General features: G+C 36.7%; 1 protein-coding gene across 1 annotated transcript in view; it reads right to left on the bottom strand.

The window, feature by feature from the left end:
- Window positions 1–6,125: 6,125 nt before the first annotated feature.
- LOC126814726 (metabotropic glutamate receptor 8) overlaps window positions 6,126–21,625 on the bottom strand; it is a 43,034-nt gene continuing 27,534 nt past the window's right edge. The window contains exon 3 of the mRNA XM_050540079.2: window positions 6,126–6,874. Within this exon, the coding sequence (XP_050396036.1) occupies window positions 6,212–6,874 (663 nt within the window). The 3' untranslated portion in view covers window positions 6,126–6,211. The remainder of the gene's footprint in view (window positions 6,875–21,625) is intronic.

The following is a 21,625-nucleotide window of genomic DNA, read 5'->3' as shown; positions in this document are numbered from 1 at the left end:
AACACAAGATCAGTATAAGTATATATTGCAGACAATTTATACTTACGCAATAAAGAATCCACTGTTGTCTGTTAATAGAAATACAGTTCTGGTTTTTATATACTCCGTTCAAGAAAGCCTTTGTTTGAAGAGACCATTCTGTAACTACCAACTTGATAAATATATAATGAATGGTTTGATTTACACAAAACTTAAGAGTATACAAACATATATGTTAATTGGTTTCAAGTAATAAACGATTTCACAAATATATTAAGTATTGTAAAGTAACTTTTAAGACATATTGAATTTTTTTTATAAGAGCTATAAGTATAAAGCACGAGTATCTCCATATACCTTAACAGGCCATAAGACACAAGGAGAAGGGGAAAGGTCAAGGAGAAAATATGCACAAACAGATTAATTATATGTTTATGTTTAAATCACAAAAATAAAATAAATCCATTTATGTTTACAGTAGATAAAGACATAAAAACGCGTTACGACACACAGACACAGCACCCGTGTCCCCGACGGCAGCTTATCCGAAAGGAAAACTTAGACGTTGACTAAATTTGATCATGCAAGAAATTTGAAAATATTTTGTTCACAAGGTTGAACAAAATAAGTTAACAAGCGGTTGCCATACAAGATACGCCGACATTCTGCAAAAGATGTACGGAAAACAAGCTAAAAAGGCGATTTTAGTACAATAAGGGGCCACAATCCTGCGTCAATATCAAAAGGACAAATGGACAACGCAATGAAAATGTTTTTTTTTTCTGCTGATTCATCTTTCTTATAAGTCAATTAAATGAAAAACGCAATTTACTTGACAAACTGATAATATGATATGAATTATCTAAGAAGCTAAAAAGGCGATTTTAGTACAATAAGGGGCTAGAATCCTGCGTCAATATCAATGAATACTGCTTATTCATGATTCCGCGACTGTCATATAATAAATATAAGGTTTGATGCGTTGAATTTATTTGAAAAATTTGACATTATGATGGCATTTCATTGCAAATTTAGGCAAATATGTAAACTACCACGAGAAACAAGGCAAGAGTTTTTATACAACTCATACTTATTTGAAATTAGCTGGGGATTGGCAGTATAGTATTGTTTGCAGCAGATTCTTGTGTTCATATATGTATATAAATTTACAAATATATGATGATGACTGCTTCTGTCAGCAATGTTTATCAAATTATTTATTGTATTAATTATTGCGTTTTACTCGGTGGTATTTATTCAGGTAGAAAATAAAGCCATGTGCACCCTTTGTAATTATTTAGTAACGTAATGTTCAGTCAACGCCAGACATTTTATAAAATGTTGGCACTGACAGAATTGTGGGGTCGAAACTATTAATCATTCTGCCACATTTCTGTACATATTTCTGTTCCCTCTAGAGATGATAATGACTTCCAATAGTTGGACCATTTTAAATCTTAATTACTTTTCGTGTATATTTCTAATATTTCACGCGTCAACGTTTAATAATTATTTTTTTTTACACCTATTTAAAGGGAGATAACCATCTACTGCCAGACGTTTCAACTCACCATACGTTTTCTCAGTGGCATTAAACAATTTTCCTTTCCTTGTTCGGTCCTTACATTTTCTGGAAAAAAATCCCATCACAAAGGAAGCAGCAAATTTGCATCAGGCTGGCAATGGACATCTTGATATACACAGTCTGGAAGTATGTAGTACTATGTACTTCTTTATTTGTTGTGTTTCCTTGTTATCGTTAATAGTACTACAGCAATAATAGTTTCACAGTTTTATTGGTATATATATGGCTTCTTGGAATGATCTGGTGAGAAGTCTAGTTAAAACTCACTTCAACCCTTCAATTTATACCGGTCTCATTCGGCAGGTCCTTGGTATTTTTCCATGAAAATACGTAATAAACTTGTTTATTTCCCACCACTAACAGAGATAGATATTACCTTATTTGGTCTAACAACCATAGGTCAATAAAAAGCTAGAATCTGATGACTATTTTGACAATGATTATAATTTGACCAAAATATCACTGTTTATACGTATAACTATACCGACGTTCAATAAGTAAGTGTGATTTGACTTTATAGATATGCAAAATTGAAGAGACAATTTTATAAAGACCCCAAATTGTCTCAAGGGCCAAAGTGCTACAAGTAGCCTACAAGTAGCGGAACAGTAAACATGTAATAATCCGCCACATCTTTCACCTTAACATGCCTCTTAACCATGTTATCCTTCCACCAAAAATGCATAAATACTCACCAATCAAAATGAAATCAATGAAGAAATGGCGATCCTTCAAGTGTATATCTTGCTTTTTGTTTTGAGGTACATCGTGTGTCATTTGTTATAAAAATGAATAATCTTTCTTAATTTATTTCGGGAAAATATTTTGAAGAGTCTCAAAAAAATGGTGTTTATATTGGAAATACTAGAATATTTTTCAAATTTTATTTTTTATTAATATGTATTTAAATATACATATATTTTCTCTCGAAACACCAAGGCATGTTTTTCAATGCTTGAACAATATGCAAACAGTAAATTTGCAAATCAACGCAATATTTCTGTCTATCAGAGGTCATCTGTGTTTTCACATACTCTTATTCGAAGTCCAACTGCCAATACTTACATGGGTTAACGACTAGGCATAATTTCCATGTTACCTCCTCAAGCTAAGTATATGTGAGTATATTGGATTTCTGATATCATGAAGGTTCTTCTCGGCACACGCTGGAATATATACCCGGGGGTGTATTTTTGTGGCTGAGGGCGGGGGTGGGGGGTGTGGTTGTGTAACAGGATCTACATTAAGAGGGTTCTTTGGTGGTGTGAACTCTTTAAACTGTGTATACATTAAAGATACATTATTTATAAATAATTGAAAATATTTATATTCAAAATTTCAGTTAAATGACTTTATTCTTATCGAAGATATGAACGTGTGAAGGTTTGTCAAGAATTAGTCTACGTTGTCTCGATTGTCAAGTACCACTGGCCTTCAATCGGTAGTCTCCGTGAGTGACGGCCATGATATCGATTAAAGAAGATTTATCACCCAATAATACATTCTACAGTAGATATCGCTTGTGTGATAAATTTCATATCCTACTGCCTTATCTCCTGAGGAGATATCGCTTTACATGAATTTGATTGGTCTGTTAATAAGGAACTATTTTTTTGTATTTTCAAAGTACACTTCATTTTTTATTAAAAATAACTCCTTTTTTTTATTAAAAATGAATTATTTTTATTTAATTGACTGGGTCAATATAAAGGACATTGCAATGTTTGAATTGTTGTCAAAAAATGATGTATCACTACGCCGTAATGTAATCAGGTTCAGTGAAAGTGAAGTCTATAGCAAAGAATTATATTTATTTATTTGTGTACGTAAGAAAGGATTGGGTGATAAATAAAATCTCCTACTCGTCTTCTCTGTCGAGTTTTTTTTTTACTTTATCAACGAGTGGTTTTTTTTTATATCAAAAAAGACTCATAGGAGATTCTCTATATAGCCCACATCGTCCAAGCCATCCAATCTAGAGAATTCATTATTATATATGGGGGTATGAATGTCTAAATAATAATTGATATAACATCTAAAGCCAGAAAAAAGACCAGCAATCTCCAGATTTAGTTTACTATAAAGTCAAGGTAACAATGTTTTAATTAAAGACGCTACAATACTAAGGTGGGCGAGAAGAAACCCAGCAACAGCCAGAAATAATTAGTTCTACTCAAGTTATTTATAATATTCTATTAACCCCTATAAACGTGATGTTTATATTACATTAACACAGAATTGTACTTTTTAAATTAATTGTTTCATAAAATAGGTTAATATAGCTTCCTTATACATGGTTTCTTTTTTCATCTCTTTTCCATTACCAGAATCCAGTTATTTAAAAGGAAGCACCCTTCAATGTAAATTAGATGAGAGTTATACTAATACGTGTAGGAGAACCGTACTACACACAATCAAAACCGATAAATCAAACCCGTGGACACACACATGTCAAGAAATAAACAACAAATAGCAAGTGAATGGATCCGAGGGCCAATTACTGGACTTTAGGAATCTAGTAGGAACTTTATGGTAACTTGGTACCTTAGGTGATTAAAACCTACATTAAGAATGAAATAAGGTTTAACGTCTGTACCGACTGGTGTGTGCTATACAGTGTGGTATGAGGGAAATTGTACCCGTACAGCGGCCCTACAACCTACTCTTAGTTCTTTTACCCTCACACCAACGTGTACACCGAAGCTCGGTATTTCACACCAACGTGTACACCAAAGCTCGGTATTGACTAGACAATGTCAATGCCAGGCTCTCTGTCTTCCATCCCTGACATAGCAAAATATTGAAACCTGCTTCTGCCAACGTGGGTAATCTAAACCACGCCACTTGACTCACTTATGGCTACACCCTCACCCCCACCCCGCAGACAAATACCTTAATCGTAGGGTGGACAACTTCGCATCTTTATCGATCTGGGGTCGGTTGTAACGGATCGTTATCTTTAATGGAGAGAAAGTCGAATCCCCGTTAACTTTAACATTATTGTTAACTTGCCTTTATCTGTTTGTCTTTAATCAAGTGTTGTGAACAGACAGCGCAGGATCTTTCTTCAGTTTCTATGAAATTGTTATACATGTACATCGAATTTAAAGGGACCCTCGCATGTCTCAGAAATAAAAGTCCGTATTGGTATGAAATTTAAGGGCCCAAATACAGAGGAATGGTGATCTTTTGGTCGTGAATGTCAAAACCGCTTATCTGGACATATTATAACCCATGGGGGGTGGGGGCGAATGGTTAGTGCTTGCGCGTTGTATCATAAGGCTGCTAGAGGTATACGCGAATACTTGTCTTCGGACAACAGGAATTTGCTTAGTGGTTTACATCGGACTATACGCGTACAGGGGAACGCTATACGCGTATACAAAGTATCGTGCATGTTCGTTTTATTTTCGGCGTATACTTGCTGCAGGGAGGAGTAAATTACATGAGGTGTGTAGAAAATAGGGCATTGGTGGACATATCCCTAGGCATGGAAGACTATTCTAGATTCTCCTGGACTATTGGAATGAGCCGACTCAAGACCTGACCTTCACGCCACCATCCTTCACGCCTCCGCAAGCAGAAACCAAGTCAGAGTTTCCTATTCTTGTGTATTCATTCTGTCCGGATATGAATGGGGGTACCAAAATCGGTGGGAAACATAACTGACCAGGCCAGTATACTTACGTATAGTATATGCCGTGTAAACCGCCGTGCCTGTATACCGTATACCGAATACCGTATATCGTATAGCCCAATGCCAATAGCAGTCTAAGGTGTAGGGTCGTCTGTCCATTCTCGTGGGTTTTCTCCGGGTCCCCCGGTTTCCTTCCACTTCTAAAGAGCCCTGCGCGCAAGCGAATTATTGAAATAAAATTGAACCATATGTTATTCCAGAAATAACCTACTTTGTGTTGAGTGGTCGTTAAACCCCATTTCTCTCTCTTCCCCTTTAAGATTGGGTGTCCTGATAATCTATTACCGTTCCTTTAGAGGTCAAAACAGTGCGTGATGCATGTTCTGTGCTTGATAACAAACGGTAAATTACACCTACACGTTATTGTCATAAAATAAAAGTCTGGTTTTATCCAGACACCGTATAATACAGCTTGGGACACCGGTCTCCATTTCCAGATGAATACTGACGGGTTTAAGTTGATTGAAAACGTATCACGTATATTGAGTTAGTTGCTCGGCCCTAAGGTAAAGGGTTATAAGGGCTTTCAACACAAAATTAAGCAGATTTATTCTCCAAAATATAATCGAGATTGGCATTTTAAAAATTTAAAATTCAGCCAATGAACAAATAGTCTTCTCATGGATTAACTTTAATCAGTCCATTTGCTAACGGATAATGACAGTTACTTTCCAGCAACGGAGTTTAACGGATCGTTAAAATAACTGAGTTTTGAGCAATCAGTCCCTGATCTTTCACGAAGTTCGTTCTATAAACTTTAAAAATACTCTCTTATACGTGTTGGGCCAAAACAACTTTGTTAATTTATATAACATTTATTATTTAAATTTATTATAACATTTATTATTTATATATGGCATGATGGTGTGATTTAATAGATGAATGCAGCATTTCATTTAAATTATAAATGATTCTATCCACAAAAGATTTCGGTAAATCTGAAACAAAAACTATGTGACACTTAAATCTGAATTTTCAGCTGAAGACGTGTTTGCTTGACCAGTGGAGCCATTTAATTTAGAGTCACTTTTAGTTTCTCGGATTGTGCCTGAATTCGAAACCACGGACGTGGCGCTCTCTTGGCTACCGACGAGCTGACTAACAGATTTGGATTTCATAAAGTTAGTGGTATTATTGAAACGATTGACAACGCCTAAACTAGTAGTCTCGGTGCGAATATTGAGTGGGTTGTAACACTTGTCTTGACTTTTCGCCTTCTGATGTTTTTGATGATATAGAGCGTATAGCTTTGGCACGAACAAACACATTAAGCTAACAACACTGTTCACAATTAAAGCTAAAGATAGTATGATGACTTTATAATAAGCTCGTGATGTCGTGAAATAAGTGGGAACAAATGATATCCACACTAACAAAGTAGTATCCACACAGAACGCGATATAACGAGATTCGTTATAATTATCCGGAAGTTTCCTTGTTTTGAACGCATAAAAGGTGCAGATCATTACCAAGAATAGGTTGAACGATAATGACGACAACAGACCCGCTAACGGCATGTCACAATATAATTCCACAAATTTCTCTGTTCGAATCGGCATGCGTAGCTTGACTGTTGGTGGTGACATAGTTGTTGACAAAATGATAATGAGTATCTGAAAATAGATTAACAAATATTAAATAAACCAATTAGCATGAACACGTACTGGAAATTCAAAAATCATTGATGTCTTATAATCATCCAATGGGAGCGCCACGGTGGTTCAGTGGGTGGGACTTTGTCTCGCTAACCTTGCGGTCCCGTGATAGATCCAACAGACTACAATAAGTTCAGGTTCTGTCTATCTGTTGTGCTTAAAAATATGAGGCACTTTTCAAGAATAACATCTGTTTGATATAGCTGTTATGACAGACTGTGTAAGTTCTGTCAAAATACACCCCAACCCAACTCTCTCTCTCTCTCTCTCTCTCTCTCTCTCTGTTAAAGATGCCAAAACACCCTAACCACATTACGTTATTGAAAGGTAGACATAAGATCGTCAAGCGTTCAAGGTCATGAAAAAAACAGTATTACCCTATATGAACACCGTCACATAAATCTTGTGTTTTAAACATTTTGTTTGAGCTTTAAAAAAATTATTCACAAAGCAGATCCAGATAATTATTCAGATTTTAAGCTTCGATCATGTTACACATCGATAAGACAATATCGCAGGCAATCAATGGTTGACGTTTTCACTAATGAATAATAGAACAACTTTACTGTTAGTAAAAGTACATTTCTAACAAGACCCTTTTTATGTCTTCTATGACGTTAATGCCATCTCCAAGTTTTATTTCTGGGTTTTAAAGTGTTGTAGTCTTAGAAAACAAACCCAAAACCTTTCCACCTACACTTTCTATTTTTATTGATAATACATTTTTACCACTCACATGCTGCATATTGAATTTCCAGGGCCGTTTTATTACAGTTCTTAACGAATGAGGCATGATATACTGGAATCGTGAATGATTTACATTTGAAGGTCTAGACTAATCAACATTTGAGATGGTTTAAGAATTTATAAGTAACCAAAAATAACTCTGTTAGTGACGATTTTCTATTTTAAGATTTATATGCTCTACAAAAACAGAATGCGGAGATAAATTTAAACAGGTTTTTCTTCCATTTTACCACGTTCTATATTCATTTAAAGGAGCTAAATCTCTAACTCTATATTGTCTATAATTTTCGAAATTTAAAACACGAATTGGAATTCAATATTGGTCCATTTCAATCAATATTGATGCTGTTTTCTTGCTGTGAAAATATGGCATCCTTATATCCCATATTTAAGACACAATGTACATTTTAAAGTCAGTACACGAGTCGTGTACCATATGGTTTCGAGCGCCATCTGTAATGAAAAAAGACAAGCATATCCAACAAAACACTGCGAAAGTAAGTCGTAAAGGCTGATTGAAAAACGACAAAATAATAATTAAAAAAACGCGTAGAATGGACTTAGTAGACGTCAAAGACTGTCGTTCAATTTGGACTGTTCGGGTATTTCACCGAACATAATTGATTCGAAATTACAATATTTTTTTATTTTTATTTTTAAATGAATATAAATCCCTTTATATACATTCATATTACATTAATATGTGCTTTTAGACCCTATTTGTCTATTTTAAGGTTCAAAAGAATAGAGCCATACGTCCTTTAATACGTACAATTGTTCTCAATTGTTACAATTTATGAGCCGGGCCCAATAACTTCACGAGTAATGTATACCCAACTCAATGAAGATAAATCGCGTGAGTGTAGCGGTCCTAATGATCCTTTGTCTCGCCAGATAAAGCATTCTTGGAAGAATATATCCCCAATCTGATGAAATTAGATCCCAAGGAGAGCATCATAGGCTTTGCAGTACAATATATAAGGCTGGAAAATATAGCGTATAAAACTCGAGAATAATGTTGCGATCAGGTATCACAAAATGACTACTTGGAGAAAACAGGGCGCGGTTTGTAGGCTACAGATTTCAGAGAAACATTATTACGCCGTGTATAAGTAGCTGTTCCGGCTTTTGGAATCCATGTTTGGCTGTAAGGCTGTAAGATTGGTGGTCTCCTACGTAGTAGGGCCACCTTATTGCTCCTAAACCCAATTTACACAATTTTAAGATCATTTATCAAGTATGCAATGTTTTCAGTTGGTATAGTATTTTAGAGAAATCTCAGTAATTCGGACTCGGATGAGTAATAGCTCAGATTTCTAAGTAGGGTCCGCTTTCATGTTGGTGGACGGCAACATTGGCCTTTAAAAGTTATTATGTCCACCGGCTTACTTATATTTTTCAAGCAGACATATTGTTTTATAAAAATGAAAGAGGTTATGCATCCCTGGTGTATTCTTTGATGAGTAAATTAATAAAACTAACATTATTATTGTTAGCCGAAAGGAAAATAAAGCGAACTTGTGAAATCACTACTGACGAACACGAAACGTTGTCTGCCTGAGTTAGCTCCGCTTGATAACAGACACGAAGCTGGTTCACCGACATTATTGATTTTAGTCGAAAACACTAAGAACGCTTCGAGAATTTTCAGAAGTATTTATTACGCTTCCATTTTCATATTTTCAACTCTTTATTGGTATTTGTGTGTTAAAAGATGTGACACGGGTTAGAACTCCATATGTTAATCGTGCGCAAATAAAGGAGAGGCGTGCCATTAGACCTACTCCATTATTGACAAGTGCTCATGTTACAACTGATTGAAAACCTAAACATTGGGACTGGGTAAGTGTCAAACTGCGATGTTATAAATCTCTTATGTAGTACTGGTTATTGTGGGCCCATTAACTTAAGTCATGCCAGGAATGAGTAATGTAGAATTCAATTTGCATGTATTGAGTGGTTACAAGGACACCGGAAGCTATTATTGCGCGACCAATGTTGCATCATTATGTTGAACTAAACAGTTGTGTTATTACGATCTCGTTGGACATGGAGTGCTACGTATATGGGGACAACATCAATGGCGATTCCAAAGGTTTACAAAGGACTAAAATAGCCCAAGGGTCCATGTGTATCTACCAGAGTTAAAAACTAAATAAATATTTTAAAAACCAAATCTTTGAAACGGGTGGGTGGCCAAAGGGCAGATTTCCCATTTCTTATGGTCTAGGGGAGCAAATCCATCAAAATTCGCTTGTCTCTGTCCTTTTTGACCCCCTCCCCCCTGTACATATGGCTTTGGGTAACAATCCATAAACATTCGTATGCCCCTGTCTCTTTGATAACCCCACCCTACAACCATTAATTAAGGGATTCGTGGAATGGGCGAATTGAGAAGTATACATGAGGGAAGTGTCATGCCGAAAAGAGGTACCATCCATTCACGGTTGGTAGCAATCTGCACCAAGGGCGAATTATATGAAAATGGTACTGAAGTGTGTTCTGTAGTGTTCCAATAAGCAAATAAAAGAGCTGCCATTTGATCTCCATATCGAATAGGTTTGTATTTCCTGATGTATACTTGAGAGAGAGAGAGAGAGAGGGGGAGAGAGAGAGAATGAAATGAAATGGGGTTTATCAACGTCCTATTGTTCTGCTCCGAACTGGGCTAATGAAGACGGGCATACGCCATACAGTGTGCTATGAGGGAAATAAATTTTGCTCGGACAGCGGCACTACGGCCTACTCTTGTATCGAATTCCAACTGCCAAGGGATCTTTTACGTGCACGCCAATGTGTACACGGGACCTCGGTTTTTCGTCCCATCCGAACGACTAGACAGCTGTCCTTGTCAGGCTCTCCGTCCTGCATCACTGACAAGGGGGAACCACGCCGGAAAATCTGGATGAACTTTCTCGGCCAATGCAGGGATCGAACATCCGACCTCCGGGCTAGCGAGCCAGCGGCTTACCCACTTAGCCACGTGATCCCCTAGAGAGAGCGAGAGAGGGGGAGAGAGAAATATGGTTTAACGTCAACTCGACACAAACTAGGTCATTTCGGGACTAATATTATATGGTTTAATTTTATTTCAATAATTCGCTTGCGCATAGGGGTCTTTAGCAGTGGGAGGAAACTGGAGGACCCGGAGAAAACCCACGAGGTTGGACAGGCGACCCTATTCCTCGTCACGTACAACCGGGGAATCGAAACCACGCCAGTTGACTCAATGACAGACCTTATGATGCCGCGCGCACACGCTAACCATTCGGTCATCCAAACCCCAATACTTGGTTGAAACTAAACGGTGCGTAAGTGGACTAAAATACTATCACGTCGTAATTAATGTCATTAGACAATACAGAGGGCCATGTTGACATTCTTCAGTTAGTGCCTTTATAAATGTCAAAGAAAAACAGCGCCCTCGGCATCTAATTAAATCCATGTGCCGAACTCCATTAAACAAAACAACATGCAGATTTATATTCGATAAAAACAGATCTCGTATTCTGAAAAGTTCAATGTGGATCCATGATTGAAATTCTGATAAAAACATTGTCGTCAACTTCTCTAAGATTGCATTTCCTTGCGTGAAAAATAAATCTATTGCTGTACACTCATTAATTGGTTTTTTTTTTGGTTTGTTTTTGGTTTGTTTTGTTGTTGTTTTTTTTTTGGGGGGGGGGGGCTGAGTTTCGGGGGGGGGGCATTGAGTTAAGTGGCGTAGTTTCGATTCCAAGCCTGTACGTGACAAGGCATAGGGTCGCTTAAATATGCAGCCTCGTGGATTTTCTCTGGATTCTAGCCCCTGTTTCCTCCCACTAATAAATACTCCTACGGGCAAGCGGATTATTGAAATGCGACCGTATGTTAGTTCCGAAATGGCCTAATTTGCGTCGAGTTTCAACCCCATTATATAATAATAATAATAGTAAATGTCCATTTCTTGAGCGCGAAATCCACCCATAAGGATGCTCAAAGCGCTTTTAAGAGCAATAAACTATATACATGTCTGTTCAAAAATTTAGTCAACATAAGAATGTTTGAGCAAGTGAGTTTTTAATTTGGATTTGAAACTTGTAAGAGTTTTGCTGTCGTGAATATATTGAGGTAAATTGTTCCACAGTTTTGGTGCAGCAGTGCTAAAGCTTCTATCTGTGAACTGTTTTAATTTTGATGATGGCATGCACAAAATGTTTTGATGCTGGGATCCCAAAGTACGAGTTGGCTGGTATACAGTTAGTAGTTCTGAAAGATACGTCTAGTCGGATTTCTTTCCGAAACTAAACATATAATGAATTTAACTGATTGCGTTTTAGTTACCTTTGATGTTGGATAGACAGTCAGTTATTTATTTGTTATAGACGTAAACATAGTAGATTATATATAGGTGTCTATATTGTTATTGTGTGTACATATGTATATACCATCCGACAAACAGGTGTGTTCTGTATAAACACGAGTATATAATATGTAAGTAATCAAGTAAATCATATTGACTACCTTGTTTAACCTAGTAACCTATAACTAATTCTTGAAAACATCGGCTCAGAGAGAGAGAGGGGGGGAGTGGAAGGGGGGGGGAAACTAGTTGATTTTGGGATTAACACATAGTACAATTATTTTTCAGCAAATGGTTTGCGCGCCTAGGCGTCTATAGCTATACTCTCTATCATCCAGAAAAATATTCTACGAATATTAGTCTGGATGCGTTGTCAACATTTGAGAAATATAGGTCATTGGCTAGATTATCCGGTCTTTTACATTATCATAAACAAAGTCTAAGGGAGGTAACTAGTCCCAGACGCCCATGAAATTAATTTAAGAATGTCATGTCAGAAAATCCATTTGATTGCATTACCAGCTCATTTTCTCTTCATTGGCTATAATCGGTGGCTAAGTGAGTAAGACGCTGGTTCGCTGGCTTGGAGGTCGGGTGTTCGATCCCTGCATTGGCCGAGAAAGTTGATCCAGATTTTCCGGCGTGGTTCCCCTTGTCAGTGATGCAGGACGGAGGGCCTGGGACAGCTGTCTAGTAATTCGATTAAGACAAAAAACCGAGGTCCCGTGTACACAATGGCGTGCACGTAAAAGATCCCTTGACAGTTAGAATTCGATATAAGAGTAGGCCGTAGTGCCGCTGTCCGGGCAAAATTGCCCTCATAGCACACTGTATGGCGTAAGCCCGTCTTCATTAGCCAAGTTCGGAGCAAAAGAGTAGGACGTTAAACCCCATTTCATTTCATTTTATTTGTTTATATTAATGCAAGAATTATGGGATTCATTATGGGAAGGGGCGCAACTCTTACTTGACTTGACCAAAGACACTGAATAATCAACCACATTAAAAACCAAACTCTCGGTTAAAGACTAGAAGGTTCTGGATGACCAAGACTACTAGCTGTGGGAGGAAACCGGAGGACTCGAAGAAAACTTCTTATCATGTACAAGTTTGGATCGAAACACTTGACTCATTAACAGACCTTGTGATCTAAAGGCACCCTTAACAGACCCCTCCCCCGCCCCTTCGATCGAAACCACACCACTTGACTCATCCATAGACCTTATGATCTGAAGGCCAATGTTGACAACGTCTCTTCGACTTTTTACGACTAACATTGTAAGTTATAATCTCGTGTATACAACAACGTATGCTTATTACTCTTTAGACACTATCTAAATAGCCAGCAATCCCTTTTGTGTATCAGAACAGTAGGACGTTAAACCCCATTTCATTTCATTTTATTTCTATTGTGTATTATACTAAATAACGGGCGTTGAGTGGCCAAATGCTCCGGGTCCTCTGGTTTCCTCTACAACCAAACACACGCATGCGAATTAACAATATGTTACTCTCTCCCTCTCTCTCACACACACTTGGCATCAATAAAACAACGTATCTGGTTTCTAATGGATCTAATATACATAATAATCGTGATAAAACGAAGAACACTTTGTGTATATACATGTAATAAGGAAAGTAACAGAATTCTCCAGAGAGTTTGGGCTCTGCGAATATCAAAGATGGTTGTTGATTACACTTGTATTCATAATAACTATCTCTTCGACATAATTAAAGGTGCATTATGCAAGGGCTAAATTTGTCGATTGCGAGTCTTTTTTGTGGGGGAGGGGGCTTCAAATGTTATATAAATTATTAATATAAAGTCCATCCTTAACCATCGGGTAAGACTGGCACTGTTTGATAGGAGGTTTGATGCACAGACCCCTAATACAAGTGCCGAGCACCGCAGGTGCAAGATTTCTAGGGCAGACCGAGTGCCAGAAATTTTGGAATCTATAGAGTACCTGAAATGCCATTTACTGGACTTTTTTTGGCGGGGGGGGGGGGCAGAATTCTGATGGTCAGAAAACACTTATGAGTAAAATTGAGTACTACGTATGGGAATTTATGTTATTTAAGAATTTTGTAAGAACGTACAAAGTACTGTGAATCTGTCACAACTTATGAAAGTGATAATAATTACATCATTTAAACGGATATCTACGATATATTGTTGTGGTGAATATACATAAATTAGCAAAGATATGACTATGTCCTGATATTTTCATCAAGTGTCCGTAAATGACCTAATTGACCCTTATAATATCGCCTAATTTAATTGTAACGTGGAAACTACGTGAATCTTTGGCGCATATTATGATCGGGACTATTTATCATCGCAGAAGTGGTACTTGACAATCGCGACTATTTTGCAACACGTCAAACACTCGTTACGTAATTTGACTGAAATTTTCAATAGACCTATATACATTTCTCATTATCTATTATAACAAGAACGATCAGCTCTTTATCAAATTTTTCAAAGTGAATCTGTAAATGATATGAAATGAAATAGGATTGAAGGCCCTACTTTTCTGCCCCAACCATGTTAAATGAGTTATTTTCAGTATATCATTTTTCATTATCTATTTTGAACTAGTATCGCAATAATGGCAAAATCTTACATAATGCATCTTTAAATCATTTGAAATGAAATAGGGTTGAATGTCCTTCTTTTCTGCACGAACCGGGTAAATGAGTTATAGTTGGATATCAAGTTCAACAGGTGGACTATGCATCTGGTAATACTTTCAAAGCATCCAGAGATAAGCAAAATATTTGATACAATTCAATATGATTAGAAATTGTTATTAACTCAATCATTTCAAAATCTTATTATACTATTGCGTGCAGTTCAAATACTCAAGTATGATTTATCTATGTCTGCATTTAATGCAAAAACGGCACATTGCATTTCAGCGTTATCTTTAACGGTATATTGCTTTACCTCATGCAATATAACTAATTTATAGTCTTAAAAATCTCACCCGCGGGCATTTATCACAAGTTTAAAGTTAAACAAAATTTACCAGGAACACATGTGCACAAAAATATTTATTTAAAGTGGTTTCTAATTATGAACTTCCTCAACCCGAAATAAGTTGAAATGCGTTTTAACATCTAACGTTTTTACTCCATCCGGGGTAATGAAGGCGGCTATGCCGTGTGATCTAAGGGACATTTTGCCAGAACAGCTGCATGAACTACGGCCTACTCTTTATTTCAAATTCCAACTGTCAAGGCTTCTTTTACCTCCCGGGGGGTTGGGTGGCCGAATGGTTAATGCATGCGCGTTGCATCATTAGGTATGTCATTGGGTCAAGTGGCGTGGTTTCGTTTCCCCGCTTGTACGTGACAAAGAGTAGGTCGTCTGTTCAACCTTGTGAGTTTTCTCCGGGTACTCCGGTTTCCTCCCACTGCTAAAGACCCTTACGCGCAAGCGAATTATTGAAATAAAATTGAACCCCATTAGTCCCGAAATGACATAGTTTGTGTCGAGTGGACGTTAAACCCCATTTCTCCCTCTCTCTCTCTATTATATGGTTGACTTTAAAACAAGTGAACCGATGACCCGATTGCACTAACGATATAAATTGGCTTTTTACCTGGATTCAACTTAAAGAATACAAATTCCTAAGTTCTGTATACGCTTGAATTCAAAACAAAAACCATCACATAACTCGAAGCTGGCAATTAAAGTTCTTCGCCGGAATTAATCATACGATTTTATTTAAAAAAAAAAAAACTAAACCACGACTCGAGTATACAAATATAAATTTAGTTTTACCTGTCACGTGTTTAATAAGTGATGACTACATGTATTTAAAACGAATGTTTTAACACCACATGTTGATATTAGGTGATGTGTTCACGTCAAGTGATATATAAAATCAAATGAAATGAAATGGGGTTTAACGTCCTACTGTTCTACCCCGACTGGGCATACAGTGTAGGCATACAGTGTGGGGGTGTTTTAAATGAAATGAAATGAAATGAAATGGGGTTTAACGTCCTACTGTTCTGCTCCTATACTGGGCTAATGAAGACGAGCATACGCCATACAGTGTGCTATGAGGGAAATTTTGCCCGGGCAGCGGCACCATCGCCTACTCTTATATCGAATTCCAACTGCCAAGGGATCTTTTACGTGCATTCCAATGTATACACGGGACCTCGGTTTTTCGTCTCATCCGAAGGACTAGACAGCTGTCCTTGTCAGGCCCTCTGTCCTGCATCATTGACAAGGGGGGACCACGCCGGAGGGGGTGTTTTAACATCACATGTTGATATTAGGTGATATGTTCACGTGAAGTGATATATAAAATGAAATGAAATGGGGTTTAACGTCCTACTGTTCTTCTTCGACTGGGCTAATGAAGACGGACATACTGTGTGCTATGAGGGACATTGATATATATAACAGGTAAATGTAAATAAACTATGGTAGTATCCTTTTTCTGGTCATAACATTGTATCTAAACACCAAATTCTAAGGAAATGAAATGGGGTTTAACGGCTAATGAAAACGGGCATGCTCCATACAGTATGCGGGAGAGCCTTTATCCAGACAGCGACACTAATGTTTAATGCCTATATCAACGAATTCGCCACCCATTGGCAATCATCAAAAGCGGGTCGCAAGAGTTACGAGCTCTACTCTTGCAACGTTGGGCCAAACGCTAGTTTTTAATAAATTGGGCCACCAATACCAATATACTGCTACCTGCACTTTAAAATAGTCCCTAAACGACAATACAGAAATAGAATGTCAATTAGAAATCGAGATTGGTTCGCGTGCTGTTCATGTATTGTTAATCTTTTAAAACTATTTAAGGAACCCGATGTCTTTAAATTCGGTTTTCTAATTATACTACTGATACATTTTAATCTTGCGAATGTGTTAAATATGTTTGTTATTGTGTGAGTCATTAAAACAATACATCAAGGAACTAATGGGAGGTATAGAATTCAGAAATGTTAGCACGCCAGTATTGCCCTCTTGGGAAACCGAACAATCAAACGAACACTGTACTGACATCTGCGGACACATCAAAAATAAAATGGGCGTCTTACATTTGTTCAAATAACATAATAAACAAGTACCCAGAATGCCAAGTTCGATCTAGCAAATTGTTTATCAAATTGAAAAGCTATTTTATTTTGTCTTTGGTTCATGAACAAATTTTGTACAAGTTCAAAGTAAACAAAATGTAAATTTAATCACATTCGTTCTAGCAAATAGTTGATCAAATTGAAAAGCTATATTTATTGTCTTTTACCTGATACCTTGACCCTGTTAAACCGTATACTGAAATGGCGCGATCCAATCTGATTAAAACACAGATCCTATTTCGTTTTGTTTTTTAAAGTTCAAATTTTCGTTTTACTTGTCTTTACTACAGTAGGATCTGGAAGAGTTGTTATATAAGCCTTGTTCTGGATGATGTGAGGGATTAGCCAATGAAACAGTCTGTTACGGCGAGTTTTTGGCGTGAGTTGCAACGGAACTGTGGGTAACCAACAAGAAACATCAACGTTGATTGGTTAACCAAACGCCTGACGTCATCGGGTCAAACGCTGCTCGTATTTCCATTACAACCGGTCAGATCTTCATGTAGTGTAGGCCATCGAAAGTAGAAAAAAAAACGAAACGAAATATAGATATGTTTTTTAATTAGATTGGTCGGGATCAGTACAAAACATTCCGCTAGGGTAGTTAAGGTCTGTCGTAATATAACATTTCCATTTACGAGAAAGCGAGAGAGGGGGGGGGGGGAATGTCCACTCTACACAAACTGGGTCTTTTCTGGACTAACACACGGTAAAAAATTCAATAATGCTTATCTGCGTAGAGGTCCTTTGGCAGTGAGAGGAAAATGGACAACTCGGAACAAACCCATTAGTACATGTATTTAGATTGCGCTGGCAACCCCACTCCTTGTTACATACACGCAATGACCCTTATGAACTAAAGTTAGGGCATTAGACCACTCGACCACTAACCCGCCCTTCTAATTAAGGTGTACTAAACCTCATCTAAGAAATAGTCTAGTTTACAACATAGATAACAGCCAACTGTGTCCTGTATTATAATTCTACAGGAGGTCGAGATTCCGTTTCACGTCTTCATCAGGTCATTTGCCGAGTTATTAAATCACCAGGAAATAATTCATGGCGTTTTAACCTTTTATGCCAGCAGCTCATAATTAAATCATACTTCAAACAATTTTCGTAGATTGATTTTTAAAGGGGGGTCTGATTTTTTATAATATTCTAAAAATAAATAAATAGTATAGGTATTTCATCTGGTTAGTTATCTTATGTAGCAACTTTGGTAAAAAGAAAAAAAGTATCCCGAGAATGTTTATATTAAAAACTGGACCAGTAAAAAATCGTTTCGTGATCTTATTAAAGATTCGATCTTTAAATTAAGAAATAAAGTTTTCCTTTTGCTCTGGATAATCACGTCTGGAATCTCAACACCACAGCCTGGCCTTTATTAACATCAATTATGCTAGAACATATATAATAATTGTATTTCATATTAAAGGACAGACGGCTATCGTGTTATATTCTCCAACAGTCTAGATGTAGAGATGCCGGAATAATCTACAGAAAATGAATTTCAAATCCCGCGGAGAAGACTGTTAAATCAGCAGCTACTAACTACTACTCTAATCAGAATGAAGTTAAAGTTTCCCGTAAGAGATACATTGGTACTTGTAATTTAAAAAATATAAAAACGAATCTGGAAAAGAAAGAGGTTTAGGGGTGGGGATCTTAAAACATGAAATGAAATAGGTTTTAACGTCCTACTGTTCTGCTCCAACTGGGCTAATGAAGACGGGCATACGCCATACACAACGGAAATTACTGCACGGCTCGTTTCAGTATTTTATGGGTATGCTACGTATATAGATTATCTTTTACGTTGGTCTTAAAGTAGCTAAGTCTCTAACTCAATATCATCTAAAATCTTCCACATCGAAAACACGAATTATTTGTTAATTTAAATCAACACTGATTAATGTAATATTACCGGGAAAGGGTAGGCTTCCGATATCCAATATTCAAGACAAAATAAACAATTTACCATTGGTACACGAATCGTGTACCATAATGCGTTTCAGCGTCATTTGTAACAAGGGACTTGAAGAATGGGGCTAGACATATTCCACAAGTCATGTCAAGCGGTGACTTCATATTCTTATATGGAGAGCATGCGCAATGAATACTATCAGTGTAGACTCGATTAACCAGACGCTAGATTTCCATTCGATTGAGACTTCTGGCGTTTTTCGCCGAACATAATTATTTTGAAATTACGAGTAAAAACGGAAACGACTGAATGTAAATCAGTTAATATATCCATATTCCATGATTATATGCGTTGCGACCTATTTGTGTCAATTTCTAGGTCCGACATATTAGCGATTTAGCTACTTTAAGCTGAAACAAGGCTTAATAAATGGGAATCATGAACTTGAATATTTACGTCAATGTAGGTGCTCGCACCCACTTTACACAGACATCGGAATTAATTCAGTATATTGTTACCTTTAAAATCAATAGATTATTGTGAACATAGACCTTAAACATACCAATAAGTTCGAAGTCGCTCAAATAAAGATTGCACTGGTTAGTCAGTCTACTAATTTTGAAAAAAAATATATATATAATGCTCAAATAATGTCATTTTCTTCTGATTTCAAATAAGTTGCGAAGTTTGAAATTTGTCTGATAGGACGTTATTTATCTAGGGTTTGGACATCAGGTGGGCTTTTGTTTTAGTTGTCAATATGCGATGATGACTTTGAACTTTGACCATCAAAATATCCGTCTTTTAACGTCAAAATACAGATGTTTCACGTCAAATTGGCAAAGCGTTCGTATTAAATGTTTAACTTTGGCTTTCAATTTTTTTTTTTTTTTTTAAAAAGTCTTGACCTTGAAAACCATGCCTTTAACGATTTCGGCGATTTTTGTAAGTTACTCATGGAAATGGGTGCGATTTTAACGCATATCTTTAGACCGTCTCTGGAGGACATGACTTTCCTTGTTTTATCTCCTGAGAGATTGGTCGTGTCTCTGTTCATGTCATTCTAAATTTGCCATGCACAATAATAGACCGCACTTTAAGAAACAGAGATGCAACCACATGGTTATAAAAATAGCTCACAAACTGCTGGATAAAATATCGATATGTCGGGAAGGAATTTACAATAAATCCTACCAACTAATAGAGGGATATGGAAAACAACAATATAGAACTGTAATTTGGCAACTTATTTAATTCGCTAAGAATTTCCAAAATAAGAAAACTAAATCTAATACGAAAATCAGATCCCTTCCAACATCGTCAAAATTGCAACAGTATCCCACTGTTCACCATTGTAAATCTTCGTAAATTGTAATATGTTAACCGATTTAATTCTATAAGAATTTCTAAAATACAAAAACGTAATCAGATCACTTTCGACATTGTAGACATTGTGATAGTATCGCCCTGCTAATCTCCTATGACTATAATTTTACCCAACGTCTAGTATCTCCTTCCTGACTATGATCAATAAGATAGATAGACCAACCATTGGGGTAAAATGATAAACGGAATTGATATCATATGAAGCAGCTTTCATCCACCGGAAAATAGCATCCTCTTTAAGACAACTGTAGTACGTCATGCGTCAAATATAATTCTAAAAACAGATATTTATTGACATAAGTCAGTATTATCAAAGCCTTATTTTGACATAATCAGATTGAACATGATCACGAATTAAGTCCAATTTCAATCTGCTTTATAGGTTAACACATGAACAAATTGTCCATTAATCTCAGACAAATGGTCGCAGTCGGATACAATATGGCTAACTACTGGAAAAAATCGATCAAAGTGGTAGACTGCGTCAATAACTAGCATAAACTACTATTTATTTCAAGTTGGGTACTCGGCAAGAAATTAAATTTCTTGTGGTATAATCTAATGGATAAAACCATGATTTTTCTTTTAGAAGAAGTTATATTATTCAGATTCGTATCAGGTTTCGTGGATATGGGCGAAAGGTGTGTAGGTCGGTGCACCTTTCAGCAAACTAAACAATACTGCGATGGTGACAAAAAACAAAATGATAACATCGTTTAGATGCATGACCTTAAATCTAACAAAAAGTATTGACACCTTTTATGAAAGCGCAGACGTTTTATAATTAGTTTATCTATCAACTATCAAAAATGTAAACGCATTATTTAAAATTTGATATAACACAACAGAATATAAACTGGATTCAAGTTTCAGGTTTTCTACAATTTAATTAACTTTAATATCCCATTTCCTGTCACCTTGTTGGGATTTATGTTGCTGAAACCCACGTAACGGTTGACAATATGTTAAAACATAATTATCCAATGCCCTATTCTCAGCAGAGGGATTATCCTATTACAGATTGATGAGTGCGCTTTACTATAATTCAGTATAAGATAACGGGCGTTTTAATCTGGTTCAACATTCCAATCTCATTTTACATCCGGTACATCACTAATGATTTTCATACGAAACTCCGACTATCCTTGATGTGCCAGAATATGTTGTCGGTTTTAACGTCCGCTCCCACTTA

This window comes from Patella vulgata, chromosome 3 (genome assembly GCF_932274485.2).
Source record: "Patella vulgata chromosome 3, xgPatVulg1.2, whole genome shotgun sequence".
Taxonomy (NCBI): Eukaryota; Metazoa; Mollusca; class Gastropoda; family Patellidae; genus Patella; species Patella vulgata.
Note: the sequence above shows the minus strand (reverse complement) of the source record. Positions and strands in the feature narration are given on the sequence as shown.